General features: G+C 46.5%; 1 protein-coding gene across 1 annotated transcript in view; it reads right to left on the bottom strand.

The window, feature by feature from the left end:
• The window catches only part of adam12a (ADAM metallopeptidase domain 12a), a 170,606-nt gene that overhangs the window by 92,480 nt on the left and 50,820 nt on the right, over positions 1-27,306 (bottom strand). The window contains exon 4 of the mRNA XM_080789705.1: positions 3,141-3,219. Within this exon, the coding sequence (XP_080645831.1) occupies positions 3,141-3,219 (79 nt within the window). The remainder of the gene's footprint in view (positions 1-3,140; positions 3,220-27,306) is intronic.

The raw sequence follows: 27,306 nt of genomic DNA, 5'->3' as shown, positions 1-27,306 counted from the left end.
GAGTGTGTACAAGTGGACACAAGTGGAACCAAATTGGTTCCATTTGTACACTCTCAGAGTTACTGACCTTGTTATGGTCCTACGTATACAGTAGGCCAACTCTGTATGTGTTTCTGGTATTATATTATTGTCCACTCATCTTGTATGTAATGCCCCCGTGACCCCGGCCCGGCCCGGCCCATGGCTGTCCTTGAGAACCAACAATGTGCTTCTGGAATGGCAGCGGTTCTGCTGAGCTGGCGGAGTCCAGCCCGGGATGGCCCAGCAGTGACTGACCCCACAGACAGTCACAGGGATGGCCCTGCAGCAGGGACTGACCCCACAGACAGTCCAGGGATGGCCCAGGCAGGGACTGACCCACAGACAGTCCAGGGATGGCCCAGCAGTGACTGACCCCACAGACAGTCCAGGGGATGGCCCTGCAGTGACTGACCCCACAGACAGTCCAGGGGATGGCCCTGCAGTGACTGACCCCACAGACAGTCCAGGGATGGCCCAGCAGTGACTGACCCCACAGACAGTCCAGGGATGGCCCTGCAGCAGTGACTGACCCCACAGACAGTCCAAGGGATGGTCCAGCAGTGACTGACCCCACAGACAGTCCAGGGATGGCCCTGCAGTGACTGACCCCACAGACAGTCCAGGGATGGCCCAGCAGGGACTGACCCCACAGACAGTCCAGGGATGGCCCTGCAGCAGTGACTGACCCCACAGACAGTCCAAGGGATGGTCCAGCAGTGACTGACCCCACAGACAGTCCAGGGATGGCCCTGCAGTGACTGACCCCACAGACAGTCCAGGGATGGCCCAGCAGGGACTGACCCCACAGACAGTCCAGGGATGGCCCTGCAGCAGTGACTGACCCCACAGACAGTCCAAGGGATGGTCCAGCAGTGACTGACCCCACAGACAGTCCAGGGATGGCCCTGCAGCAGTGACTGACCCCACAGACAGTCCGAGGGAAAAGGCGATGACACTTTGGGTGGAAAATAGTGTTCAGTGCATGCGCTGTGTGGGCTGGCTGGACATTATTGAATTACATTAATCTCTTCTGTTGTGGATTTGGAGTCTAAAGTAGACCAGCTGTTTAGTAAAAAAGGACTGTCTATAATTATGCTCTCTGGATGAAATGTGGAACCCAAAAAAACGAGCCATCATCTAATTGCTTTCCAAAACCGTGCAAGATGACCAAATCCCCCGAAATCAGGCGAAGCAGGTGGAGGATTTGAACCACTGCATGGAAAAGACACACGAGTCCAAAAACAAAACCAAAAAAAACGCGGCTCGGCACGGTCCAGACACTTTGCAATTCATTCATTACGAAATAATAATCAGGATTCATGGCAGCGTCGTGGCCTCGGCTCAAACTGCCCAAGGATGAAACCCAGGCCAGGGCTGGCTGAGTGGAGACAGACCACAGCAGAGTACACTAATGACACACTCCTTTCTACTCGCACTGTAGAAATACACGTGTGTTCACAGTTCATGCACGCACACGCACACACACACACACACACACACACACACACACACACACACACACACACACACACACACACACACACACACACACACACACACACACACACACACACACACACACACACACACACACACACACACACAGTATTCTTAATACTTTATTACTCGGGTGCAGTACTTATAGTTTAGACAGTTTTTGGTTTAGACTAGTCATTGGTTAGACCAGTCATTAGTCCTACAACTACAACCTATCTCAAACCCTCACCCTAAACCTATGACCCCCCACGGGGTGCATACTTAGTTTAGACTAGTCATTGGTTAGACATGGGTTAAGGTTAGGTTTAGGTGTGCTGCCCCGTGGGAGGTTAGGGTTAGGGTGAAGTCTAAACTAAGTACTACATCTAAGATGCAAATATTATACTATTGATACTTTCACTCGAGTAAAAAAAGAATGGTGAGCACTTCATTAATAATGCTTGTACAGTATGGGGGTCCCTCCCTGGCACAAAACCTTTCAGGTGTGGCAAATACGTTTCCATGTGGTGGTCCTTGGTGCTCCAGTTTGGCAGAACTATGGCAGAACTATACTGCATTATAGGCCACGGACCTCCATTTTAATGCCATTTTTACACAGTAAAATCCTCACTGTTTATGTACTGTATAACTCTCAGAGTTACAAACCCTTAAGGGTCCCTTAAGGGACCCCTGGTGGTCCCGGGACCCCACACTGATACACAGTGACCCGGCTGTACACCTCTCTGTCCAATAGACACACTGACAGACAGGGTGCAACCACCTGCATTCGAAACCGGGTCTCCCACTCGGGAAACATCCACCAGTCAGCCTAAAGGAAACCCCCCCCCTGTGAAATATTTATGGAAGGCTAATTCCACCGCTGAGTAAAGATTAAAAAAGCCTTGAACTGCGAGCATATATAATATATATATTTTCGGAGTGTTTTTAACCTTTATACATTATTAAATACCCAGACTGTACTTCTGTGATGCTGGTCTCCCTGTCGTTTCATGCAATATGAATGGTGTGAGTGCAAAAGGAACTCACCTACACACAGATAAGAGTATCTTTCCGTGCCAGAGTGGCGTGCCCACCTTCCACGTTGTCCCAAAATAGAAGCATCATAGAAGAAGCAAAGAAAAACCAAGCAGCATATAACACATGAGGCCAAGATTCATGTGTTCGGCTTCAAATGCAAATAGTGACGTGGACAGAGAAGAAACGGCTTTTATATGACGCTGTTTCCTGAATAATGGGCCAGGACCTATTTTGGGGTCGCGGACCCATTTTCATGATGGGACGCAAGAAAATATGAAAAAAAAATCTTTCTTTATTTTTATTTTATTTTTACACGTTTCCTACAATTGTTTTTAAGGGACCAGTCGTGAAGTCGGTTTTCGTGAAACTCTGCAATAGTTGCAGGGCCATGGCAAACGGTGATGATGCGAAGCCCACAACCATTGGCCAATGGTTTTAGCATGACGCCAGAGAACAGAACCAGACGTCAGCCCAACAGAACCAGAGAACAGAACCAGAGTCAGAAGTCAGCCCAACAGAACCAGAGAACAGAACCAGAGAACAGAGTCAGAAGTCAGCCCAACAGAACCAGAGAACAGAACCAGACGTCAGTTGAGAACACATACCGTGAAGTTGTGAGAGTCTGTGACGGCGCTGCCATCCTCCAGGTAATGGGTCTCTGTGTAGTGGCTCGCAAACAGGCCCCTGTGATGGACACACAAAGACAACTTATAACTTATTACACGGGCATTCAGGATGAAACCACTTGAACCCCAGCATCCATATTCCGGGGGGAAATGTGTAGGCCAAATATAGCAGGGGTCAGCTTGGAGATCGGCAAAGATATTTGGTGTGGAGGACCTAGGGGTGAAAGAAGCAGTACAGCTGTGCTCCCACCAAGTGACCTTGATCGATCATTCGGTAACCACTCGATTGAAAAAGAAAGAGAGAAAACTGCAGATTTACACAAGCTCACACCATGTCGTGATGCGATTCATTGTGAGCTTGTACTGTAGATTGTAGCTGTTTCTTATTATCTTTTAGTGAGTTATTTTTTATATTTTTAGTAAATGGATATTTATAATCAAATAATTCAATGAGTTTGATTAACTTGCACCTCTAGCTGTCATAGACAGATGGAACCCCCAGTTGCAAAGTAATTGCTCTCTGGGGTCTGTCTGTCAATGATGGTTTCCCTGTGTGAGTGTGTGTGTGTGTGTGTCTGTCTGTGTGTTTGTGTGTGTGTGTGTGTGTGTGTGTGTGTGCGTGCGTGCGTGTGTTACAACAGTTATGAGTTAATGAGGGGGCCGGTGTTTTGTGCACGTTTAGCCTGTTAAACAGTCGCATGACATTCAACTCAAGAAGACCGTCCTTGATGGAATCCACCGGTATCATCACAGCAGAGACATGTGGATGGCACATGCATGCACATTACACACACACGCACGCACACACACAGACACACACACATTGCACACGTCACATGCACGTACGCACACATGGATTGCTCTAGTCTAGAGAGATGGTCATGGTGATGTTGGGTCTGGCAGTCAGGCAGCGTTCAGCAGACCTAATTAAGACTTCAGCAAACACATCATTTTATCTGGCTCGGCCCTCGCCGTGGCCTTGCTTTGATCCCCGTGATTATTTCCAGGTCTCATGACTTGCGTTCTGGACCCTGAGAGGCTGGGTGGGGGGGGACAGGGTGTGGGGGGGGGGGGAGCCCATCATGTCTCACACTGACAGGTCCCAAACAAAACAAAGTGATGTCACCATGATACAGTCAGCGGTTGTTAACAGCTGGAGCGTCCGTCTGTCGGTCTGTCCGTCTGTCTGTCTGTCCGTCGGCAGAGTGAGGTCACTGATGATGAAGCGGACCCAGCTGTACGTATGCCTCCTATAAGGTTTGTTTCCTCTGCTGTGGATTAACACCACGGACCCGAAACCATCTGTCCACCGCCCGCCTCCCCGCCCGCCTCCCCGCTCACCTCCCCGCCTGTCCCCCCGCCCGCCTCCCCGCCCGCCTCCCCACTCGCCTCCCCGCCCGCCTCCCCGCCCGCCTCCCCACTCGCCTCCCCGCCCGCCTCCCCGCCCGCCTCCCCGCCCGCCTCCTCGCTCGCCTCCCCACTCGCCTCCCCGCCCGCCTCCTCGCTCGCCTCCCCGCCCGCCTCCCCGCTCGCCTCCCCGCCCGCCTCCCCGCTCGCCTCCCCGCCTGTCCCCCCGCCCGCCGTGAGACGCTGTACAGCGGCCCGCACTCTCAGGCATGTGCATGACAGCAGGCACGCTACGGAACGGTCGCAACACAAAGACACTCACACCCTACACACACAGTACACACACACATGCGCGCGTGCAGCCGTGCACGCACACACACAAGCGCACACACACACACACGTTTGTGCGACATTGTCATGCAACAAAAGTATTGAATATGGCACTTTTTCATGAGAAAAAAACCTAAAAAATGTACAAGGTTTCTGCCTGACAGTGACGAAATGCACATTGCTTGCTCCAAAGCACACACACACACACACACGCACACATGCACACACACGCACACATGCACACACGCACACATGCACACACACGCGCGCACACACACACACATGCACACACACGCGCACACACACACACGCACGCACGCACACACATGCGCACGCGAGCACACGCATGCACGCGCAATAATTGTTCTCTCCTCCCACATCCTTGCATAAATTCCTCACACCAAGCACACACACACACACACACACATAATACACACACACACACACGGCGAACAGCAACACATGCTGTAATAATCAGCCCACTAGGGGTTCCCCGTTCCATCTCTGATCTCACGTCATCCCCCCTCCCCACCACCCCCACCACCCCTGTGCCACGCCCCCCCATCTGGTTGCCCATGTTTCTACCTGGGCCCTGTGCCAGAGAGAGAGAGAGAGAGAGAGAGAGAGAGAGAGAGAGAGAGAGGAAGCCCAATGCATGCGTCGGTGTTTCACACCGAGGACAGTCGACATGTCCTGCGAGCTCACGGTGTCCTGCAGTCTGCTATTCTCATCCGTCCGCTCTCAAACGCAGCGACAATTAGGTGAATAAGGCGTGTGTGTGTGTGTGTGTGTGTGTGGGTTATAAGGGAGGGCAACATTCCAGCATCTTCAATTTACGTTCACACACCGCCACAAATCCAGCTCTAGTGAAGGTGGAACAAAAAGAGAAGAAAAGGGAGCAGCCAGGCAGTGACACTTTGAGATGATTTATCGTGCCCTCTCTGGATGTATATTCTCTCTAAAAGGATGTGGTATATCCTCCTCAACAGGCTCACCTATATACTGTAGCACTAATTCACAGGATTTTTCAAAGTGGGGGCCGGCAGGGACCCTCGTGGCCCCCGCCGGCCGGTGGGCGCCAGGGGGTTGTAAGTGTTGGGAGGCCAATTATACATATGAAAAGAAGAAAAAACTAAGTAGCTAGTGATGGGAATTGGAATAGAGGGTATGCGCATGCATAAAGTCAGTGGAATATCGAGTGGCAAAGTGAGTTTAATGTAATTTAACCTTTAACCTTTAATATTTTATTTACTGCTCAGGTGTAACGCCTTGTATTGTTTTTTTTTCATTTTTATTGTTCATCTATATGTGATGCTCTTGCTTCATTTCGTTGCATTTCTTGTACAGCTGTTTTGAAAGGTGCTTTATAAATAAATGTACCTTACCTTACCTATTCCAAAGGCTCTGCTCAATGCTGCAGTGAGCAGCAGCCTTGTTAGACAGACAGGAGGATGTATGGAATACTAATGGTAGCTGGAGAAGTTCTGAGAAAACCTAACGATACAACAAGAAGTAAGTATAGTTTGAGGGCAGACCATGCACCCATTGACCCATTAGTGGTCCAGGTGCGTGCCACACATATCCTATAGTCCCGTTCATGACATCCTTTGCTGCATGTCTCTCTCCTTCTCTCTCTCCCTCTTTCCTGTCTATCTTCACTTGATACTATGAATAAAGGCAGAAAACCTATCTTTTTTTTTTTAAAGGAAAAAAGGGGTGCAGTAGTTAGTTTAGACAGTTTTTGGTTTAGACTAGTCATTGGTTAGACATTAGTCCTCCAACTACAACCTATCTCAAACCCTCACCCTAACCCTCACCTCCCACACAACTAAACCTAACCTTAACCCATGTCTAACCATGCAATGACTAGTCTAAACTAAGTATGCACCCCCAACAAAAAAGTCTGGAATCAACTGGACAACTGGTGTGCGAAATGCTTCAAAGATTAATAAAAAGTGTAATTCAAATCGAATAAAACGAGGTAACAACAACACAGCACGATAGGGAGCTTGCAGATCGAGCAGGTATTTTAATTTTATTCTTTTTATACATTTCGCAATTGGGGGGTGGGGGGGGGGGGGGGTCACAGCCAGAGGCTATTTACTGTGCCACAGTTTGGAAAAATTGGACTAATTTATTTTGAGGCCGTTTCAATGAATACTTTATTTCAACGAAAATGCATTCCATTATTTCATGCGATTCATAACAGCCTCTTTTCCATTCCCAATGTCAGCACTGACTGCGGCACACGTTCCATTATTACTGTGCACATCTTCTCACTGATTGCTATGGATTATACACTGTGTAAAGCTAATCACTGATATAACACATCACCTGGACTGTGCTGTAGATTGATATTGAACGCGGCCTCCTCTTCACGCTCTGTGCATGCGCTGTGAGAGTGGCTTAACCCATTTAGACCTGCATGCGGGGGCCCATTCTAAAAAGAAAAATCTTCTAAATCCTAACAGTCTCCTGACAAACCTATGTTTTCTATGTCAAGGACCCCCGGAATTATCTGTATTTGGTTGCGGACCCCCCATCTGAAAATATGTTGTTCCATGTAGGGGTCTCCCCCCAGAAGCAAAGATTTCAGTTAAAAACGTTGTGAAATCATATATATTCAAAGATTTGTGACACATTTTCACGATTTTTCAAAATTAGCAGATCTACAAGCTCGTAGTGCGGCACTCGCTGACACGCTATATGAGCTTGAGTTTTATGAAAAATGTTATGTTGCTTGCTATACATCGTTGCTGTCGGGCAGAATGTCCTCAATTTATAACTTTTGATGTTTGTTTGTCACACAAAAGCATCAGAAGTAGCAGATCCACAAGCCCAAAACATGACACGAAGCAATGCCTTTTGAGCTTGTAGATCTGCTATACTATCTTACTACGTTAGCTGTGAAAGAATACATATTCAAAGATTTGCACAAATTATCACGATTTTTCAAAAACAGCAAATCTACAAGCTCATATCGCAGCACTCGGTGCCAAGCTATGAGCTTGTAGATCTGCTATTTTCCAAATGGCTAAACGCTAAAAGTGACACCGGTGCTTTCCCGCTCTCAATCGGCTAATAAGAATTGAGTCTCAGCAGCCGGAGGTCCAATCCATTTTCTTCAAGAGGCGCCGATGCCGCCGTATCGCCCACAGCTGTTCAATTCAATTTAGGCTCTCCTGCGCTCTACGCTCTTAAATCACGTCACGCTGTTTAGCCAGCGACGCCGCCGCGCTGATAGCAGCGGGACGGGGTCACGCAACAGGTTCTCGCCAGGGAGAGGGGAGGCGAGATTGGAAAAAGGTAAAAATGCACAAACTAAATTACTCCGTAAGATTAATTCATTGTGACGGTTTCAACCTGGCGCCTCTAATTTGAAAACGTCAAATTAATTCACATGAATGCAGCCCAGAGGCTATATAATACAGCTAGTTGGAGATCCTTATGCGCCGACCGGTCGGGGGAACGTTAGCCAAAAAAACTAAAATTCAATCTACAAGCTCACAACGTGTCACTTTGTGAGCTCGGATGGTCAGCCGAAAAAAGTACAGAGACAACAAAGGTTCAGTTTACTAAGTCTAGAGTTGAGTTAGGTTAAGCTAGAGTTAAGTTCAAGTCTAGAGTTCACATAGGTTACGCTAGGGTTAAGTTTAAATCTAGAGAGGGTCATTCCACAACCAAGACCGTATGAGGCTGTGTCACAGAGAGGTCATATGAGACTGTCACAGAGAGGTCATATGAGGCTGTGTCACTCCACTCCACGGCATAGAGTTGCTATCATTTGTGTTTCCACTGCACTATAGTTGGACTTGGAATCAGGATTAGAACATCCCTTTGTGCAACACAACACCCCATATAGCCACAATCTGTCCTGCTACCAAATTAACTTAGACTAAAACTCAAACTTTTCAGGTGACTAAAGGTGACTAAAACTAAATGAAACTGTCCGTGGTCGCAGACACTTCTCCCTTCTGGCTCCCAAACTATGGAATGAACTCCCCCACTGCAATCAGAACTACAGACTCACTCCCAATCTAAACTATGGAATGAACTCCCCCACTGCAATCAGAACTACAGACTCACTCCCAATCTAAACTATGGAATGAACTCCCCCAGTGCAATCAGAACTACAGACTCACTCCCAATCTAAACTATGGAATGAACTCCCCCACTGCAATCAGAACTACAGACTCACTCCTAATCTAAACTATGGAATGAACTCCCCCACTGCAATCAGAACTACAGACTCACTCCCAATCTAAACTATGGAATGAACTCCCCCACTGCAATCAGAACTACAGACTCACTCCCAATCTTCCGCCTGCATAGTCTGAACACTCACCTCTTCTGACTCCCCCTTATTAGACTGTAGCACTTGCCCTAGCCTCGACGACCTTGCAGGCCTATTATATGCGAAGGCTAAAAATGTAATGTGGATAGCATGTTATGTAGACAATTGCCAGGTCATTATTGACTCGGCAATCCTGTCAATCTACAGATTATTGATTTTCCTTTGCATATATTCTATACTGTCAGACTGACGCTAGGGTCTTGGTTTATGTCTGATCCCAGATGACCATGTCTATGCATTTGATGTATTACCTTGTGGTGTCCCAGTCGCTTACTGTAAGTCACTCTGAATTAAGAGCGTCTGCTAAACGCTTTTACAAATTGTAAATTGTGGTCGGCACTGAGGTGACATGCCAGGCAGGGGAGGGTGATCTCTGTGCAAAATGGAAATGCAATTAGAGCGGATAATAACCACTTAAACCCTGTCTATGGGCCTACTTTGTTTCAGAGGAAAAGAAAAGATCTACAAGCTCACATGTCGCAATGCGGTGCACTGGAAGCCACATCTTTATACATTATGGCTTCATGTGGTTAACCATTCTCAGAAATGTTCTATTGTGCCATGGAAAATCCCACACACACACACACACACACAAACAAGCACAAGTACACACACACACACACACACACACACACACACAGTCACACACACACACACACACACACACACACACACACACACACACACGCGCGCACGCGCACACGCACACGCAAGGGGCTGTTCCAGAGTTCATCCTGCAAATGCCAGGCCGGATTGACTGCATGTACTGTACTGTGTCTGGAATGGCCATCGTACCGTAGTACTCTGTTTATCAATCTACGGCGAGTTAATGAGGCGTGGGGGAGAGGGGGGAGGTTCACACACCTCATTTTAAAACGCATTAGCCACAGGACAGGCCTGTAGCGGTGGCTTCCTCTGACTGACAGCGTGGTAGGGTCTGGGGTGTGTTCACCACACATGATGAACTTCACAAGACAGATTTCTGCCTGACAGCAATGATTATTCAACACATACTGAAAATAGCCAATCTCACAGCAGAGTGGTTAATATAAGGCACGTACATACGTACCACATATAGTCCTGCAAATCAGGACTGACATCGATTCCCAGGTTCAATTCTCAGAGCGGCCGGACCACTCCCATATTCTCTCTCTCTCTCTCTCTTTCCTATATCTCTCTTCACTGTACTATCATTGAAGGGCAGCAAAATAAATGCTTTACAAAACAAATTAAGAAAATAAAATATCCTAGCTACATCTCATCATTTGTAGACCCTATACCACACCAGATCAGGTAATTTCCCCACATTCAAGGTTGTCCAAGGTCCACTCTGAACTTGGTATAGATCTGCTTTTAGCTTCTGTGGCCCTATAACACATTGAATGACCTGCAGAATACAGTGAGGTTAACCACTTTAGTACCCTCGAGTCGTTTTAGAACAATGGTGTTTTAATAAATCTTGAATGAACGAATGAAATGAATGAAATAAGCCAATGTACTGTACAAGCTCACAGCGCCATCGTGTCCTGGGGGAAATACACATAACTAATATGAAGGAAGCACGCACGACTCCAACTTGTCTGCATCTCGTAGATCAATTTACGGGGTGCACGGTCGGGACAAACGGTTTAAAACCAGAGAATACCAACACCAGTATCATGATACAACGCTGACAAAGGCTTCACGGCCAAACGCACTCGTTGTTGTGCTGCTTGTGTAGACCATACCATACCATACCATCTTACCTACCTAGCTACCTACCTACCTACCTACCTACCTACCTCCCTCCCTACTGTAACTACATACCTAATGAAACAATAAATAAGTGCCTTTAAGGACAGTTCCTTGAGTGCTGGTATTCTCTGGTTTTAAAGAAATACACATAAAAACATATTCTTTCCCCACACTATGATGATGATAGTTTAGTTGATCCTTTTCAGCACAATACATCACAATAAATAACAAAAGAATATTTGCAGAAGAAAATAACGGACCAAAAGGGTGTAGGCTGAAGCTTATTTTTGCCTACCCTGATTGTATACAGGAAAAAGATTACAAAATCAATCAGCAGTATTCGAAAAAAGTACTATAGACAGTAATGTATAGAATCCCATCAAGTCATAACGCTGGAATTAAGTTTCAAAATTACCTATAATATAAAGGTCCCTTTAGGAGAAGGAAAAGAGTGACATTTGGCCTTCAGCGGCGTTGACGGTGCTCTACAGGAAAATGAAGAAAAGGGTATATGAAGCAGTCACCGTATGGAATGAAGCTGAATGGCAGCTATAAAAAGGCAGCTCCGTTCCGCCTGAAATTGCGAATCCCCACAGACATGATGTAGGAGCGCGATAAGACGGGCGGTATGGACTCAAATGTGGTTTACAATGTAGATTATTATACACGCACACACACACACACGGTTCAGTATTGCCAAGGTGCTCTATCTGTCTGCGTTAAGGCTGTAGCATGGCAAGTGACAGCAGATAAAGTCTTATCTCCACGGAATGGGTTGGCAGGCAGTCAGAAATGTCACCGTGTCTTCTGAGCACATCATCGCGGTGAATAAAAAAAAGGTGCCGCTGCTTTAACCCATTCTGACCTGAGATCAGATTCATACGAGGTTTTCCACTGGACACACACTGGTCTGATTAACCCATTCTGACCTGAGATCAGATTCTAAAAAATGTCAGTCGTTCTTCGATTTTTTCAAAAATAGCAGACCTACAAGCTCGTAGCGCGCCACTCGGTGGCGCGCTATGAGCTTGTAGATCTGCTATTTTTCAATAGCTAAAGCATAACATGATGCTGACACCAAAACGGGTTCCCGTTCAGAATGGGTTAAGTGAACATGTCAACCTCCGATGACTTTATTTCTGTCAGATAACTCTGAATAGATTTATGATTTAAATCGTTTTATTATAGAATGCATAGAGTGCATATTATATTTTATCCGGGCGTTCGGCTATGCTACATTTTCTCCCAGCGTATTAACCCCTCGAGTACATCTGACTGAACTAACTCTCTACAATTTTAACGATTTCTTTCCCGGCATATTCCCGGGCTAAATCTATCTCTCCTTTTCTTTTCTTTTGTATCTGCAGTATATTTGTGCTGGCGTAACGCCTGCTTGTATGGGACGCGTGCGGAGGAGGAGGAGCGCTATAAGGGAGGGACATTATCACAACAACTCTGATCAATAGCGGTCGTTAGGGTGGTTAGGGTTAATCAATCAACACCGAAGAAGAACCACAGGTTCAGTTCAAGGGCACGAGAACTTTAATTATTTAAAGTACAGCCTTGGGTTTCGAATGCTTCTGACAGGGAAGACCAAGACCATGGACTGGCTTTCTTTCATATGTTAATGTTACAACGACCAGCGAGAGGAGTTCCTGCTCTGTGTCAGTCAGCTCGCACTAATGACCTAGAAGAGTGTATAATGTACCTTGATGTGCTTGTCACTGTCAGAAGTACTTTACTCTGTTACAAGTACAAGGGTCGTGTTCAACATTTGACTTGAGTTGTACAAAAGTATACTGGCATGAAAATAGAGAGTATTCACATGCATGATTTTCCCATCAGGACACGCCCTCCCCTCATCTAGACTGAGTGTCAAAACATTGAGCAGCATGTTGGAGTGTTGGAGTTGGAAATCACTCAACCGTCCTGCGTAGCACCTGTTTCTAAATGTCACATAATGCAGGAGGCAGCAAAATGTTGTCTTATTGAAAACAAGCACTTCCAAACTCTGACACTTAGGAAAATAATCAAATGCGGGGCATTTCTTAATAGAAAGTATAGCTCATAACGTTTCTATAGTGGATTTTCATTTTGTTTTTCGTTCAGCTGCAATGTTGGTGAGTTTAACATTGTTTAATGCATTCAGACAGGACTTTTCTGTTTGGATGAATGAGCTGTCAAGGCCAGAAAGTAGTTTTTTGCCACTCAGTGGGCGTTCCAGCATAACTTCCAGGTACGATGATGTCACACGCATACCCTCTATATACTTACAAAACCAAAGTATATTATTATTATTATTATTATTAAAGAAAAAGCCAATCATCTACATTACAAGCTCACAATGCGCTACGAGGCGACACACTGTGAGCTAAAGCATGGCTTAATTGGTAAATGTATGTTCTTTTTAATAATCAAAAAATCTATGAAATAACATTAGCCTTTGAGATGTAGTGGACTAGAAGTATAAAATATTTAAAACTCTGCCTTCAACCTTGATCGACTGGTCTCCGACAACTCGGCAGCCTGCTGTATGCCAAACGTATACACCCAACTTGCCGCGTGCGAGCTGTTTAAAAACCAGGAAGAGACGCCTGCTCTGGGCGCTTTCTTGCCGACTCTTAACGCGTACTGTATGTCTGGATGTACCCTATAAGAGCAGCACTCTGCTGTACTGTAGTTGACAATATATAAAGTCACAAGACCAACTTTGATGAGGCAGTACTGCTTTGTTTTCTAAACGTAAAGGTTTTTCTTAATTTCCTAAAAAATTTTACATTTAGGAGTTAGGTGGTTTCTTCCCGACAGCAGAGATATACTGTACATTATAAATGTGTCCATGAACATAGGTTGGCATTCATAAATGTTTTCATCAGAATGTATTCTTTGGTTGGCCTTTTCATTTTGTATATACGGTTGCTATAGTTCTCCCTTCCGTAAACACCGCTCTGTTGCATTGTTTCCGAACTTGCGTGGGCCCTGAGTGGGCCCTGAGGGGCCTGAGGCTAGCCCTTTGTTAGCTAACCAAGTAACCAAACATACATCTGCAGTGCTTTCATCAGCGTTCTATCGTACAGTCAGTTCAACATCTGGCTACTGATAAAAGTGGGCCAGCCAGCCAGGCAATTAGTCCTGGTTGTCATTCGTTTCCTCGTGTCCTGGTGAAAAAGCAACAAAGCATCCCATCTGTCTCGTCTGCACGTACGGTACGGTAGGCTCTCATCATGAGTGAGAGTGTGCATTAGATTATATTAGTGTTGAAGTGTCCTTGAGCAAGACACTAACCCCTAATTGCTCCCGATGTGCAGGTTGGTGCCTTGCATTGGTTTGCTCCACCATCAGTGCATGAATGTGCATTGCATTCACCCATTCACACACACAGTCTATGTAAAGACATTTGGATAAAGGCGCTATATAAATGCACCATGTACCCTTTTACCATTAGAATTCTCTTATTGGCCCATTCGGGCACTCTCATACAGCATGCTTCTGTCTAATATGCCCATTAGGGCAGTCTCATACTGTACACAACACTGATGATAGTGCTGTCAAACAAGTCTATGAATGTTATCTATCTATGAAATCAATGAAAAGGTGTAATCTGTAATACATTGTTATACAATGTAGTGAGGGGGGTGGTGGGGTCCCTGCGTCATCTCTCTCTTAGCTAAGGGTTCCTGGGCCTGAAAAGACCCCTGATATAGGGGTCTTTAAGTGGGTAATTGACGTGCCATATTGGCCAATGTATTGGCAGCGTGGTTCATCACCAGTGGACTATGAAAGGAATCAATAGCTGGCGATTTCCCATCCGACATGTCTCATTAAACTCAGACAACGGCCTAATGAGGGAATTCTGGACAAATCCCTCAGTTAACCCATTTAGACCTGAGGACGATTGTACAGAAAAACCTATGTTTCTGTCAGTGGTGCTCAACCTTTTTCATGTCAAGGACCCCCAGAATTATCTATATTTGGCCGTCGACCCCCATGTGAAAATATGTAGTTCCAGGGACTTCCCCAGAATTTTAGTTAAAAACGTACGCACTGAAAGAATATAATTATATTCAAAGATTTGCGCCACATTTTCACAATTTTTCAAAAATAGCAGAACCTACAAGCTCATAGCGCGGCACCGAGTGCCGCGCTATGAGCTTGTAGATCTGCTATTTTTCAACAGCTAAAGCATAACATAATGCTTTAAAACACCAACTGGGGTTCCCGCCCAGAATGGATTAACTATGATAAATGAGGAGCGACTCGACTGCGCGGCGCAGTGAGTACGGAGGAGCAGGTCGCTCTGGCGTTGTAACTGTAGCAAGTCTCTGGCTTTAATTGATTCATTATTAGAAGCAGATGTTACTGTAACTGCAAAATGCGACTAGTCGGTGCAGATGAAATCACGGCAAAAGTAAAAAGGGGGGGGGGCTTCTCTCATCTCATCAAATCTAATTTGAATTTTAAAACGTTGTTTAAAAAGCGTTCGATTTCACCACACTGATGTGGAAACGTGGCTGTAATAGAACGTCCCGCCCTTCTGCTTTGATGTGGCAATAAAAGGGCAAGAAAGTAGTTCCACTTGATTGGGAGGAGGAGGAGGAGGAGGAGGGGGGGGGAGGTGGTGGTGGTTGTGTGGGCGGCGGGCGGGAGGACTGTGTGTAGGCCTATCGTAAATAAACAAAAAACCGACGGCTCAAAGAATCAGTTTGATTCACCTTTGTTTGATTCATTTACAAACATCTCCCCCCCCCACACACATCCTCTCTACTCTGTCTCCCACCGTTATGAAGTCAAACTTTTCTTTTTTTTTTCCAGGAACAGGGGAAGAAGCTGGCTGGCTGGCTGGCTGAGACGTGTCTGACATCAGACGGAGCCAGAGCCAGAGCCAAGTAGAGCAGAGCAGCAGAATTCCCCCTGCCTGCCTGCCCGCCCGCTCGCCTGCCCGCCCTGGGCTCTAATGCAACTCCCAGTCGCCAATGAGAATGTCATGAGCGGCACCGCTGGAGCGTGCCAGCGGACGAGTCATGGCGGCGGAGCATGCAGGAGAACGAGCAGGAGAGCAAACACAGACGAGGCAGTGATTCTGACTTTATGTAATACATACCGGTAAGCTGAATTGATCGAATTCGGTGTCCTTGAGGGAAAAGAACCTAACATAAAAAGTTTGCCAAATGCTTGGCATTCAGCACATGTGTTGAAGAAACCACGGTTCGCTTGTCAACTGTACATGTACGTAAAACGGAAAAAAGATAAAATAACGTATACAAGCTCAATCTGTGAACTTGTAGATCGCCTGGTTTTTTTTTCGCCCGACTGTTTGTCTATTGTGTGCCGTGCCCAGAATAGCGACGCTTGGGTTCATTCGGTGGCCGCATGGCTCCTTGCGTTCCAATAAAAGCTAGAATAAACAGAAATAAGTGACACAATGTCTTTTGCCAACAACATGTTTGGCATTCAGCCGTGCTGAAAGCACGCCTCACTCGTCGAGGGCAAAAGAAGAAGAAGGCCTAATTTGTTTAAACACAAGAGAAAGGAAACCTCGCGCTGGGATTTTTTTGCTAGCGGTCTCGGCTCGGCAGTCGGCGCCTCATTAGGATTCTTTGTACCTGCCCCGGCATTGCTTTGTGGTTTAACCCATTCTGACCTGAGATCAGATTCATACGAGGTTTCCACCTGGAAACTGGTCTGATTAACCCATTCTGACCTGAGATCAGATTCTAAAAAAATGTCAGTCGTTCTTCGATTTTTCAAAAAATAGCAGACCTACAAGCTCGTAGCGCGCCACTCGGTGGCGCGCTATGAGCTTGTAGATCTGCTATTTTTCAATAGCTAAAGCATAACATGATGCTGACACCAAAACGGGTTCCCGTTCAGAATGGGTTAATTGGTCACCGAGATGGTCAAACAGAACGGCCATTAGCAGGCGGTGGCGTGCAATTACAGCGGCGCGGGTAATGTCACCTGGAGATTGATGTGGTTAGGCCCAGGCAGGCCCCGCAAAATCAATAAAATGTCATCTCTATGTAATGTCTGCGTGATGGATGACGCCACGCGGGAACCCAATTACAGGAGGTTGGATGACGCATACCTCCACCTCCAACAATGGACAGACTAATTAGAATTAGGAGGGAATCGCAACGCTAATCTCTGATGAAGTCTGCTGATAATGATGCGGACGGCTGCGGACGGTTGCGTGTGCATGGCGGTGACCCAGGCATAACCTCCGAGGCGAGACGCAAGAGAAATCCGAGGGTGATCTCCTGACTCTGATTTTAAGAACACGATAAATCAGCCAGCAATTAATTAAGAGAGGCTGCTGAAAGAATGCTGACTAAGACCAAATGAGAAGAGCACACATAATTGCGCGTATAATTTAACCTGTGGATTTGGAAATGTATTCCCTGACATCCGCCCAGCAGTGATAAATACTCAGACGTGTCTCTGGAGCAGTGACGGATCATCAGGCCCTCCGAGGGGCCGTGGCGCTACACCAAACCTAAGGCTCCGTTCACGCACGCGTAACACAGTCAACAACCACACTCTTTGCGTTCGCTCTCGGCCAGTGATTGAACGCGCGTGCGTTCGGCACACCGCCGCGACGGTCGCCGCTGCTGCTCCCCGACTTGATCTGCCATCTTTGAGTCTCCTCCCACCGAGCGGTTAGGAAACCGTTGGAACGATCATCAAACGCACTATTTCCGGGGGTTCCTGTGTTGCGTTACATTGAAAGCGGTGACCAATAAATAGGGTTTAGATAGAAGCATCAGCTGTACCTATTTGAAGTAGTCTTGCACAGGGCCCTGCGGGCCGCAAGGGGCTTAGGCGCCACTACATTGTTAATCCGGGCCTGATCTGGAGCAGCAGTTTATGTTGACTGACCTTCTTTTGAACACCTTCACACTGGTTTACCTGTTCGTTTTCATATTGATTTTTAAAATAACTTGATTAGTTTACAAGGTGCTACAGTACGCACCAGACTACCTCACAGAATAATGCATTTGGTTTATGAACCCGGAAGCCCTCCCATATGCTCTCTCTCTCTCTCTCTCTCTCTCTCTCTCTCTCTCGTTCCACAACGCAGAACAAAAACATCTGGAGATGTTGCATTCAACCACTATGCTCCAAGCCACTGGAACGTCCTTCCAGAGGATGTGAGAGAGCTGGAGAGAGAAGCTGAAAATGTTGTATTTTTTTTTAGAACTAAACCCCATTTATTTAGTCTGGCTTTAATGTAGTGTTTTTATAATTCTATGTTGTTTTCTTGTTCAATTCAATTCAATTGGGGTTTTTGGGGTTATTTTGATATGCATTATTATGTCTAACCCTGAATCCAGTTTAACATCAAATTCTTTGTCACTCACTTGAAGTGCTCGGAATTGCATTTGATTTGTTTGAAAGGTGCTATATAAATAATGTTTGATTGAATGATTGATGAGGTTTCTAGTCACGCCACAAGGCGTAAAGAAATAAAGAAATCACACCCGTATGTGAAGTGAGGGGCGCTCTTATCATCGTACATCATCATACATCACCTCGTTACGGCCAATCACAATTTGCGTCCTCACCTTCGCCTTCAATGTTTGTGTTCACACAAACCCTCAAAGCTGGTCATAGGAGGGGCTAGCGCACATCAAAAATAAAATTGTGCATTTATGGTGCCTTTACCAAAGCGGTTTATAATATGCGATTCATTCACACACACACACACACACACCACAGATGGCGGAGACAATCCTGCAAGCGGTTAGTTAGTTAGTTAGGGGTTAAGTCACTTGCTCAAGGACACTTAATGCATTTTGACCTGGGAACGATTCTATGAATGTCTTGTACATCCTGACAGTTTTCTGAAAAAGCTATGTTTCTATGTCAATCGTTCTTCTTCTGCTCTACTAAACTATGAGCTTGTAGATCTGCTATTTTTCAATAGCTAAAGCATAACATAATGCTAACACCAAAATGGTTTAAACACTAACAGCGGGAGATGGGGATCCAACCAGGAACCTTTCTACTGTATTCCAAAGTGGCCACTGAGTCTAGGCATTGAAATGTCTCACAAAATAACCCGTATCACAGGGAGGGGATACTAGGACGGTATACAGTATCATGTTTTACTAGCAAAACTATTGGCTGCCTTTCTTTGTTTTTAAGTGGGCAGTAAGCTTGGATCTTCTGCTCATGGAGACAGACAGTAGTAGAGCCTAGGGGAGACAGGACAGGACGAAGGATTTGAAACCAGGACAACATCAGTACTGTACATCTGAGGAACTACCACGTCATTGGCAGGGGAACCTTTGGATTTGGTTGTCTCTTGGATACAGTCCAAAAAACCTAGCCTGGCTCCAAAGCAATTGTTTTTTGCCAACGGCTGATTCGCGTCTGGCTAATTAGCCAGCCTACCAAAAAACCTGCACTCTGGTGTATGGCCAACACACAGTCTGTTTAAAACGAAGCCCTCAGTCAGTTCAAGAACGTCACTGGTGGCCACGCCAACATACAGTAAGTCACTGAAGTGACTACAATTGCATGAATCAGTCCCAGTCACAATTTTGAATGCAGTCTTCAGTTATGGGCCACGGAACAGAAAAAATCACACCCGTGTGCCAACACAAACATAAAAAACAATGAGCTTTAAAACCTCTTAAACCCCAGGGGGGTCCAGGAGGGAAAATCAAACATATCGGAGTTGGAACCTGAGACCTTGACCAGCCCCATTTACCCGCTGAGAGCTGTTCATGAGGTGGACAGCCGCTGCCCCCGCCGGAGGGGGATTGGGGCTACAGTTAATTGACGTAAATCTACTGCAATGGCGGTATAAGTGTTAAAAGAAACATTGAACTAAAAACAAACATTAGCGCCCCTCAAAAATAGCGCCGTTCGAGAGAAAAAACCTACGGTAAAATGGTAGTCCAAGGAACTTGGGGCTCCTCCCCATTTCGTAGTTCACGGCTGTCCGAGTCTGCCGTCATGGCTGCCAGTTCCCACCTGACGTCGTGTGGGAGTTCAGACTGATCCAGACCGTGCAGAATAACCACCAGCTTGCATAACGTCTTAAGAGTAGGACTCAAGTCTAAGATAAACAGATCATCAACGGGTCTGTCCCATCCATCGTATCCTCCAAAGAGGATCATCCGGTCGCCGACAATGCAACAGCACATACGATCTATAAGACATGGTATGTGGCCCTTCCAGTTGAAGGTTTCTGGATGGAATTTCCACAGATCATTGAAGGTTTGGTTATAGTTCCAGCCACTGAATATGTAAAGCTCTCCATTGTAGCTGAATGCTGAATGACCTGTACGTGCTTCTGGAAGAAGCTGTGCAGAAGGTGTACTCGGCCAGGTATTGGTCTCTGTGTCAAACACTCTGATGGTGTTGTAGACCCCCAGGCCCCCAGATACAAACAACTTTGAAGAGGTCCACCGATTGGGCGGTGGAGTCCCTCTGGTGTTAATTAAAGACCAGACCATTGTGCTGGTGTCCAACTTGTACATGTCATTAGTGTGTCCAGTCAGACGGTTGCATCCTCCATAGATAAACATGACCTTCCCCAAGACAAAGGCTGAGTGGTTGTACCTCCCCTCTGGAACAGTCCCAGTAACGCCGGGTTTGAACCATCTGTGGGCGTCGACATCAAATGCATAAAGCACATTGTAGTACTCCTGTCCGGAGCGGTCACACCAGTAGCCTCCCCAGATGAAGACTATAGCGTCTACCAGCACAGCTGTGTGGCCACGGCGCCTGGAGGGAACCTCGAGGTGGGGTTCTCCTGTTCTAGGGGTCGACGGGGCCAACGTCCTCCAGCGTAAAGCCACCGTGTTGAAGATGTGAACATCAACGTGATCACGGTATCCTCCAAAATGGTACACGTTGTCTCTCACGGTTAAAGCAGCGTTAGTGCGGTTGCTCGGGGCTCCTTTCAAATGTAGCGTACAGCGTACCATCTCAGACGGCAGTAAAACGGTGGATGGATGTTCATTGGTTTCTCTTACGGAGCTACCGGTGCGCGCTGTCACTTATATTCTTACAGCGGAAACAAAACGTCTCATGAATCTTGTCCAATCCGTTGAGTTTGTCGATTGGTTGGATTGTCCAATCAGGGAAGTTGATTCTTCCCTCCAAATATATATGGCTAATCGATCACCATGGCAATCCGAGCTCAGGCAGGTCCCTGCAGTGTCTGTCTGTCTGTCTGTCTGTCTCTCTGTAGTGCCATCATTCTCTGGCGCAGAAGTTAATAAGAATAATTGATTAAATAAATTATGAAATAATCTAATAATCAATTTAACAATCAATCCATATTTAGGGCACGCTGGGCAAGACCTACGCTGTAGACGGTATCATTTGTTTTGGGGCAGAAGTTGCGGGATTTGGGCGGAAGTACCGCTCAAGATAATGACGCTTTACAAATCAGTTTACCTTCTCCGTGTATGAAACAAGTGTTGTGATTGGTCGAAAGAATATCTTATCCGGGGGAAATACATGTGACGGATGTTCCGGCCGAGACTAAGACTAAGCCTGCATGGGAACGAGGCTATATTTAGGGTATGTCATCGTCAGGCTAAATGATGGATAGATTTGCAGCCCAACATTAAGCACTATTCATCATGGCACGTGCCGGCAACCAATCCCTCTTCTCAAGAGCTAAGACCTCAAATCTACGTAAGACCCCCTGCCCCCATTGCAATCGGACAGGCCTAAGAAGAAGGCTATAGTAACATCCGGTGGTGGTGGTGGTACTGTACATCCCCAGAAGACCTCTGAGTGGACATAACAGCTGTCCTATGGCTGTCCCCCAGCTATGTCCCCAGAAGACCTCTGAGTGGACATAACAGCTGTCCTATGGCTGTCCCCCAGCTGTCCCCCCAGAAGACCTCTGGAGTGGACATAGCAGAGGTCATATGGCTGTCCCCAAGCTGTCCCCCAGCACAATCAGGCCCTGTGTGTCACAGAAATACAACTCTGGTACAACATGTGCCGCTGCCTCACCCCGCCGTCACCAGCTTCATATCAGCTGACAGGAGGATGTCCTGGCAGGAAGACAGGCCCCGGCCATGAGGGACACATGCACTCATTCACTCAGTTCAGCGCATGCTGAAAACCTAATGAATCAACCATGGTTTATGTTTGTTTGTGTCTTTTCTGACAGCGTTGGAGAATGAGAGAGAGCAAGAGAGAGAGGGAGAGAGAGAGAGACAGAGAGTAAAAATTGTTAAGAGACCGGGTGATAAAAGAGAGAAGAGATGAAAACCCTGACAGCACGCTTCCACGGAGCCCAGCTCCTAATTTATTAAATATCGCAAAGAAATCCGCTGTGGTTATAAATTTGACTCTGCACGAGTCAAATTAACGTCGCTACGTATAGTCTCAGCGTCAAATGTACACAGACAGACAGAGCGAGGGCTTTGCTGTGTGTAGCTGTATGTTTTCACGAGCCATCACAGACATACAGTACAGGAAGAAAAAAAAAACTTGAGGCGAAGCCAGGCCACCACAATCTACATGCACGTCTTGGTTGTAGAACTGAGTGTGTGTCTTGTCTCTGCAGTCCCCATTGTTGCTCCGTCAGCATGATGTGACACCCGGCCCACATCTGGCCCTCGTGTGTGTCTGTTTATTCCATTAAGACCCGAGACCGGGTTCTAGAAAATGTCTTCTAATCTAAATCCTGACAGTTTTCTGAAAAACCCTATGTTTCTATACCAGCGGTTCTCAAAGAGTTTAATGTCAAGGAGCCCCGGAATGATATGTATTCGGCCGCCGACCCCCATCTGAAAATAAATGATGTTGTTCCATGCAGGGAACCGCCAGAAGCAAATGTTTGAGTTAAAACGTTAAAAAATATATATATTCAAAGATTTGCACACATTTTCACGATTTTTCAAAAAAATAGCAGATCTACAAGCTCATAGCACGGCACTCAGTGCTAGTAGATCTGCTACATTTCAACAGCTAAAGTTTTTAAAAAGAATGGTCAACGTGGTTAAAAAGCTACGGCGACACAGAAGCGTCCTCAGGTCAAAATGGGTTAAACCATTCCCGCAGCCCCTCTGTCACCACAAGGCGTGCTCGCTCGCTCGCACATGGCGAGCGGGGGAGAAAGGGGGGGGCAGCTATACGACACACGGATCTCTCCGCGCGTCGCGATCACACACAGATCCCCGTGGGTCACGGCGAGGGTATAAGGCCTCTCTCTCCTTTCCTCGAGCACAGCAGAGCGACTCGCGAGCGAACGCTGCATGCAGACTTTATTGCTCATGGTGATGTCACCCCCGCTCCGCTCCCCGTGGGTCCACGGAAAACATTACCCCGTCGGTCTGTCGCATGCCTCGAATCAGAGGCAATGTTTCTGATCGTCATCGCGTGAACTCCGGATAATCTCAAAGAAAGGTTGCGGGCAGGCGCTTCGTTAAGCTGAGGAGTTTTTTTCATTTTTTTTCATCAAGCTTCAAACTCTCCAGATGTTCACAATTAAGGCGAAGGTTAGAATTTTTAGGCAGTCGATCATAATGAAAGCAAAAAAAAATAAAAAATAAAACGTAATCTTGAAAGATAAAAAAATCTTTATGGCCTGGCCAAGATGGATCTTTTTCCTTTTTTCTTTTTCTTTCCTCCTTTCTGTGCGGCGTGAGCCACAGACATTGTTATCTGAAATTCATTATGCAGGGTGCCAAAGCAGCACTCTCTGAAATGGCCTTTGTTACTGTGGATGATGGCTGTAGGGGAGATCCTTCATCCTTCTCTCTTCTCCCTAACTGGCCCCGGGGCTTCTGTTCCCTCTGTGTCTGCTCTCCCTCTCGCTCTCTCTCTGCCTCTTCATCTCCCACGGGGACACGCCGGGGTGCATTTGTTGTGTGTGTGTGTGTGTGTGTGTGTGTGTGTGTGTGTGTGTGCGCACACACACTCGTTTTACTATACTTGTGAGGGACCAAAATGTAGTATCGTGAAGACAATTTTTTACTGTAGCCATAACCAGAGAAATGGTTGTTTTATGCATACTCTTGGAAAAAAAAGAGTTAAGCATTAGTGGCTTGGGTTAAAGTAATGCCAGGTTTTAATTTTGGTTGCACACCTGTGCCATGCACTGAAAATAGCTGATCTACAAGCTCACAACGTGTTGTTGCGGACGGTCAGGGTTAAAATGTCCTCACAAGTATAGTGTGTGTGGGAGTGTGTGTGTGTGTGCGCAAGATTGCACGTTATTTATGAATTTGGAATAGTGCGTGTGTACCCAGCTGCATATGTGTGTGTGTGAGTGTGAGTGTGAGTGTGAGTGTGAGTGTGAGTGTGAGTGTGTGTGTGTGTGTGTGTGTGTGTGTGTGTCTGTGAGCTCCACATCTGCGGCTGTGGAGATGAAACGCATCCTTCTCTTTCAACAACGCTATCAGCGAGTGCACAGCGCTGCCTGCTCCATACATCCTAGTCCATTTATTCCATTCTGGGCAGGAACCCCTTTTAGGTGTTAGCATTACGTTATGCTTTAAGCTATTGAAAAATAGCAGATCTACAAGCTCATAGCGCGCCACCGAGTGGCGCGCTACGAGCTTGTAGGTCTGCTATTTTTTGAAAAATCGAAGAACGACTGACATTTTCGCTTTTTTCAGAAAACTAATCAGGATGTTAGAAGACATTTCTTAGAATCTGATCTCAGGTCAGAATGGGTTATTCCAGCTCCGGTGCACACGCTGCTGCTGCATTGTAAAGTCCTGGAGACCGACGTTGTTCCCTCGCTCACTGCCTGGAGCGCCCGGAGGCAGCAGCCTGTGTCCCCCGAATGCACACAACAAAACAAAAGCAGTTCGATATCCGAGCGCCTCTCGCTCCAATGCTGGGACTACTGTGGAGTACAGTATGGAGTACAGTATGCCAGCAGGGGAGTCAGTGCATGGGACAGGTTTAATGTGTACTCTCTCCTCTCCCTCTGCCCGTGGGCCACACGGGAGTTATTATGGCCCAGGTATGGGACCACGGAAAGATTTTGTCCTGAGAAAGAAAGGTAGCACACTTTGCAACCTCTCCTCTCCTCAAAAAAAAGCCCCCCTCCTCCCTTAACCCATTTTGACCTGAGATCAGATTCTAAAAATGTCTTCTATACATCCTGACAGTTTTCTGAAAAAGCTATGTTTCTGTGTCAGTCGTTCTTCGATTTTTCAAAAATAGCAGATCTACAAGCTTGTATAGCGAGCCACTCAGTGGCGCGCTATGAGCTTGTAGATCTGCTATTTTTCAATAGCTAAGCCATGACATAATGCCAACACCAAATGGGTTAAAAAAAAGCCGATCTACAGTACGAGCTCACATCCAATATCCCATGTGAAAAAAGGACATAATTAATGTGTGTTTTGTAGTAATAATCTAAATCTACAAAAAACCGCAGCGAAGTATTTGCATCAGTCGAGTACAAAGCACAAAGTATCGAAAAATCGAGAGTTATAGAGACACTTCACAGTGAAGTAAAAGTACTGTGAAATTGGACCTATATAAGTTTAGTACTGGAGTATAAATTCTCTTGGGTTTCGGTGCCACCACCACGGGCCTTCATTGAGATGCTGTGCATGGAGCGTGGAGCCCTTCCAGAGCTCTTCCATTTGCATTCATTGCTGAAAGTAATAATGAGTGACTGGAGGGGAAGTTCAAACAATCCTAGCCTATCATTCTTTTAACCCATTCTGACCTGAGATCAGATTCATGCGAGGTTTCCACCGGACACACACTGGTCTGATGAACCCATTCTGACCCGAGATCAGATTCTAAAAATGTCAGTCGTTCTTCGATTCTTTCAAAAATAGCAGACCTACAAGCTCATAGCGCGCCACTCGGTGGCGCGCTATGAGCTTGTAGATCTGCTATTTTTCAATAGGTAAAGCATAACATGATGCTAACACCAGAATGGGTTCCCGGTCAGAATGGGTTAAGGGAATATATATATGCACATGTGAAAGAGACAGCATTTCAATTAATTGAACCCTCTAAGCCAAGCTGAGTGCTGCACCACAACCCTCCCCCTATATTACATTTATTTTCCCCTCTCCTCGCCTCTCGTCCCCCGCATTACGTACCTTTGTGTGTGTGTGTGTGTGTGTGTGTGTGTGTGTGTGTGTGTGTGGGGATACAAGAACAGAAATTAAGTGCAGAATACAAATCTACCCTCTGCTCCCCATCATCTCCCTCATTCACCTTGTCCCACTGTCTCCCTGTTTCAGAGGGGAAATATCCAGTGGTGGGAAGTAACTACGTTTACTCAAGTACTTGTACTGCAAGTACATTTTAATTCCGGACATATTCATTATTATGAGTATGAGTATGAGTACTACATTGCAGAATTTAATGTAGGTTATTTTTTCCATCAGAGGAGATATCATCTAGAGTCTAAACAGCACCTTGCAACAAAACAGTTTTATGGTCAATCTCAACAATGCAACTCAACAATGCATGTTGCAAGGAGTTGGTGAGTCATTGATGCGGTTTGGGTTGTGTACCGGCCTACTGACGCATGTGAAAACAGGTGGGATTACATGTGAAAACAGGTGGGATTTGCGATTGCATTATAGGAGCTTTGTGTTGATCCATAGGTCGTGTTTGCTCCGTCAGGATGATTGACACATGGAAATGTGCAGGGAATACAAAAGAGCCACGGAGGTTACACAGCTGGAATGCTGAGAGGAAAAGCAACAACAGAGAAAAGTAATTATCAACTACTTCAAACTACTCCATGCATTCACAACGTTACGGGCGTGGTCTCCTCGCCGACATGCCCCGACTTACAAATCAACGGCGCGTGTGTCGTCTTGCTAAGTGCAAAACACGAATCAGCGTCGGCCCTTTTTGAAAAGTTGAACTCGCTGCAAATAGCATTTTTAACTGCCGCTCCACGCAGAGATACGGTAGTGATCGTTATCCGCACGCCCAATAACGCCACAGCGCCGGTTCATCCATCGTCCCATTACACCCTGGAGAGATGGACGTTCCAGTCATGTCTCTCTCCAGCTCCATGTTCTGCCAGTGCACCCAGGAAGTGAAACATTCCTGGCGTTCCCCTTCCCCCCCTTTACGCGGAGGTTGTTTGTCCACGTGGCGTCGTACAGTACATCTCCAGGGGGGCCAGATGCAGATGGAGTGCACAGCTGGTGCCGATCCGTTTTCGTGATCATCGAGAGCCATCGATCACGGAGCCGTGGCGGTGTGCATGCGTAATTGCGTATAAATGAACAGGGGTGAGTGGCGCGGTCAAGTTGCATCCCCCGTGCGCACCATTCCTTATTTCGTCCGGCCGCCTTTTTGGACGGACGCCACTCGACACGCATCCGTCAGCGTGCAACGGGAAACTGGCTCCGTCTCGTACTTGTCAAGTAAAAAATGCGGCTCATGTTTTTTTTATTTATATTT

This window comes from Protomyctophum bolini (genome assembly GCF_963924005.1).
Source record: "Protomyctophum bolini genome assembly, chromosome: 18".
Classification (NCBI taxonomy): domain Eukaryota; kingdom Metazoa; phylum Chordata; class Actinopteri; order Myctophiformes; family Myctophidae; genus Protomyctophum; species Protomyctophum bolini.
This window is presented reverse-complemented; position numbering and strand designations above follow the sequence as displayed.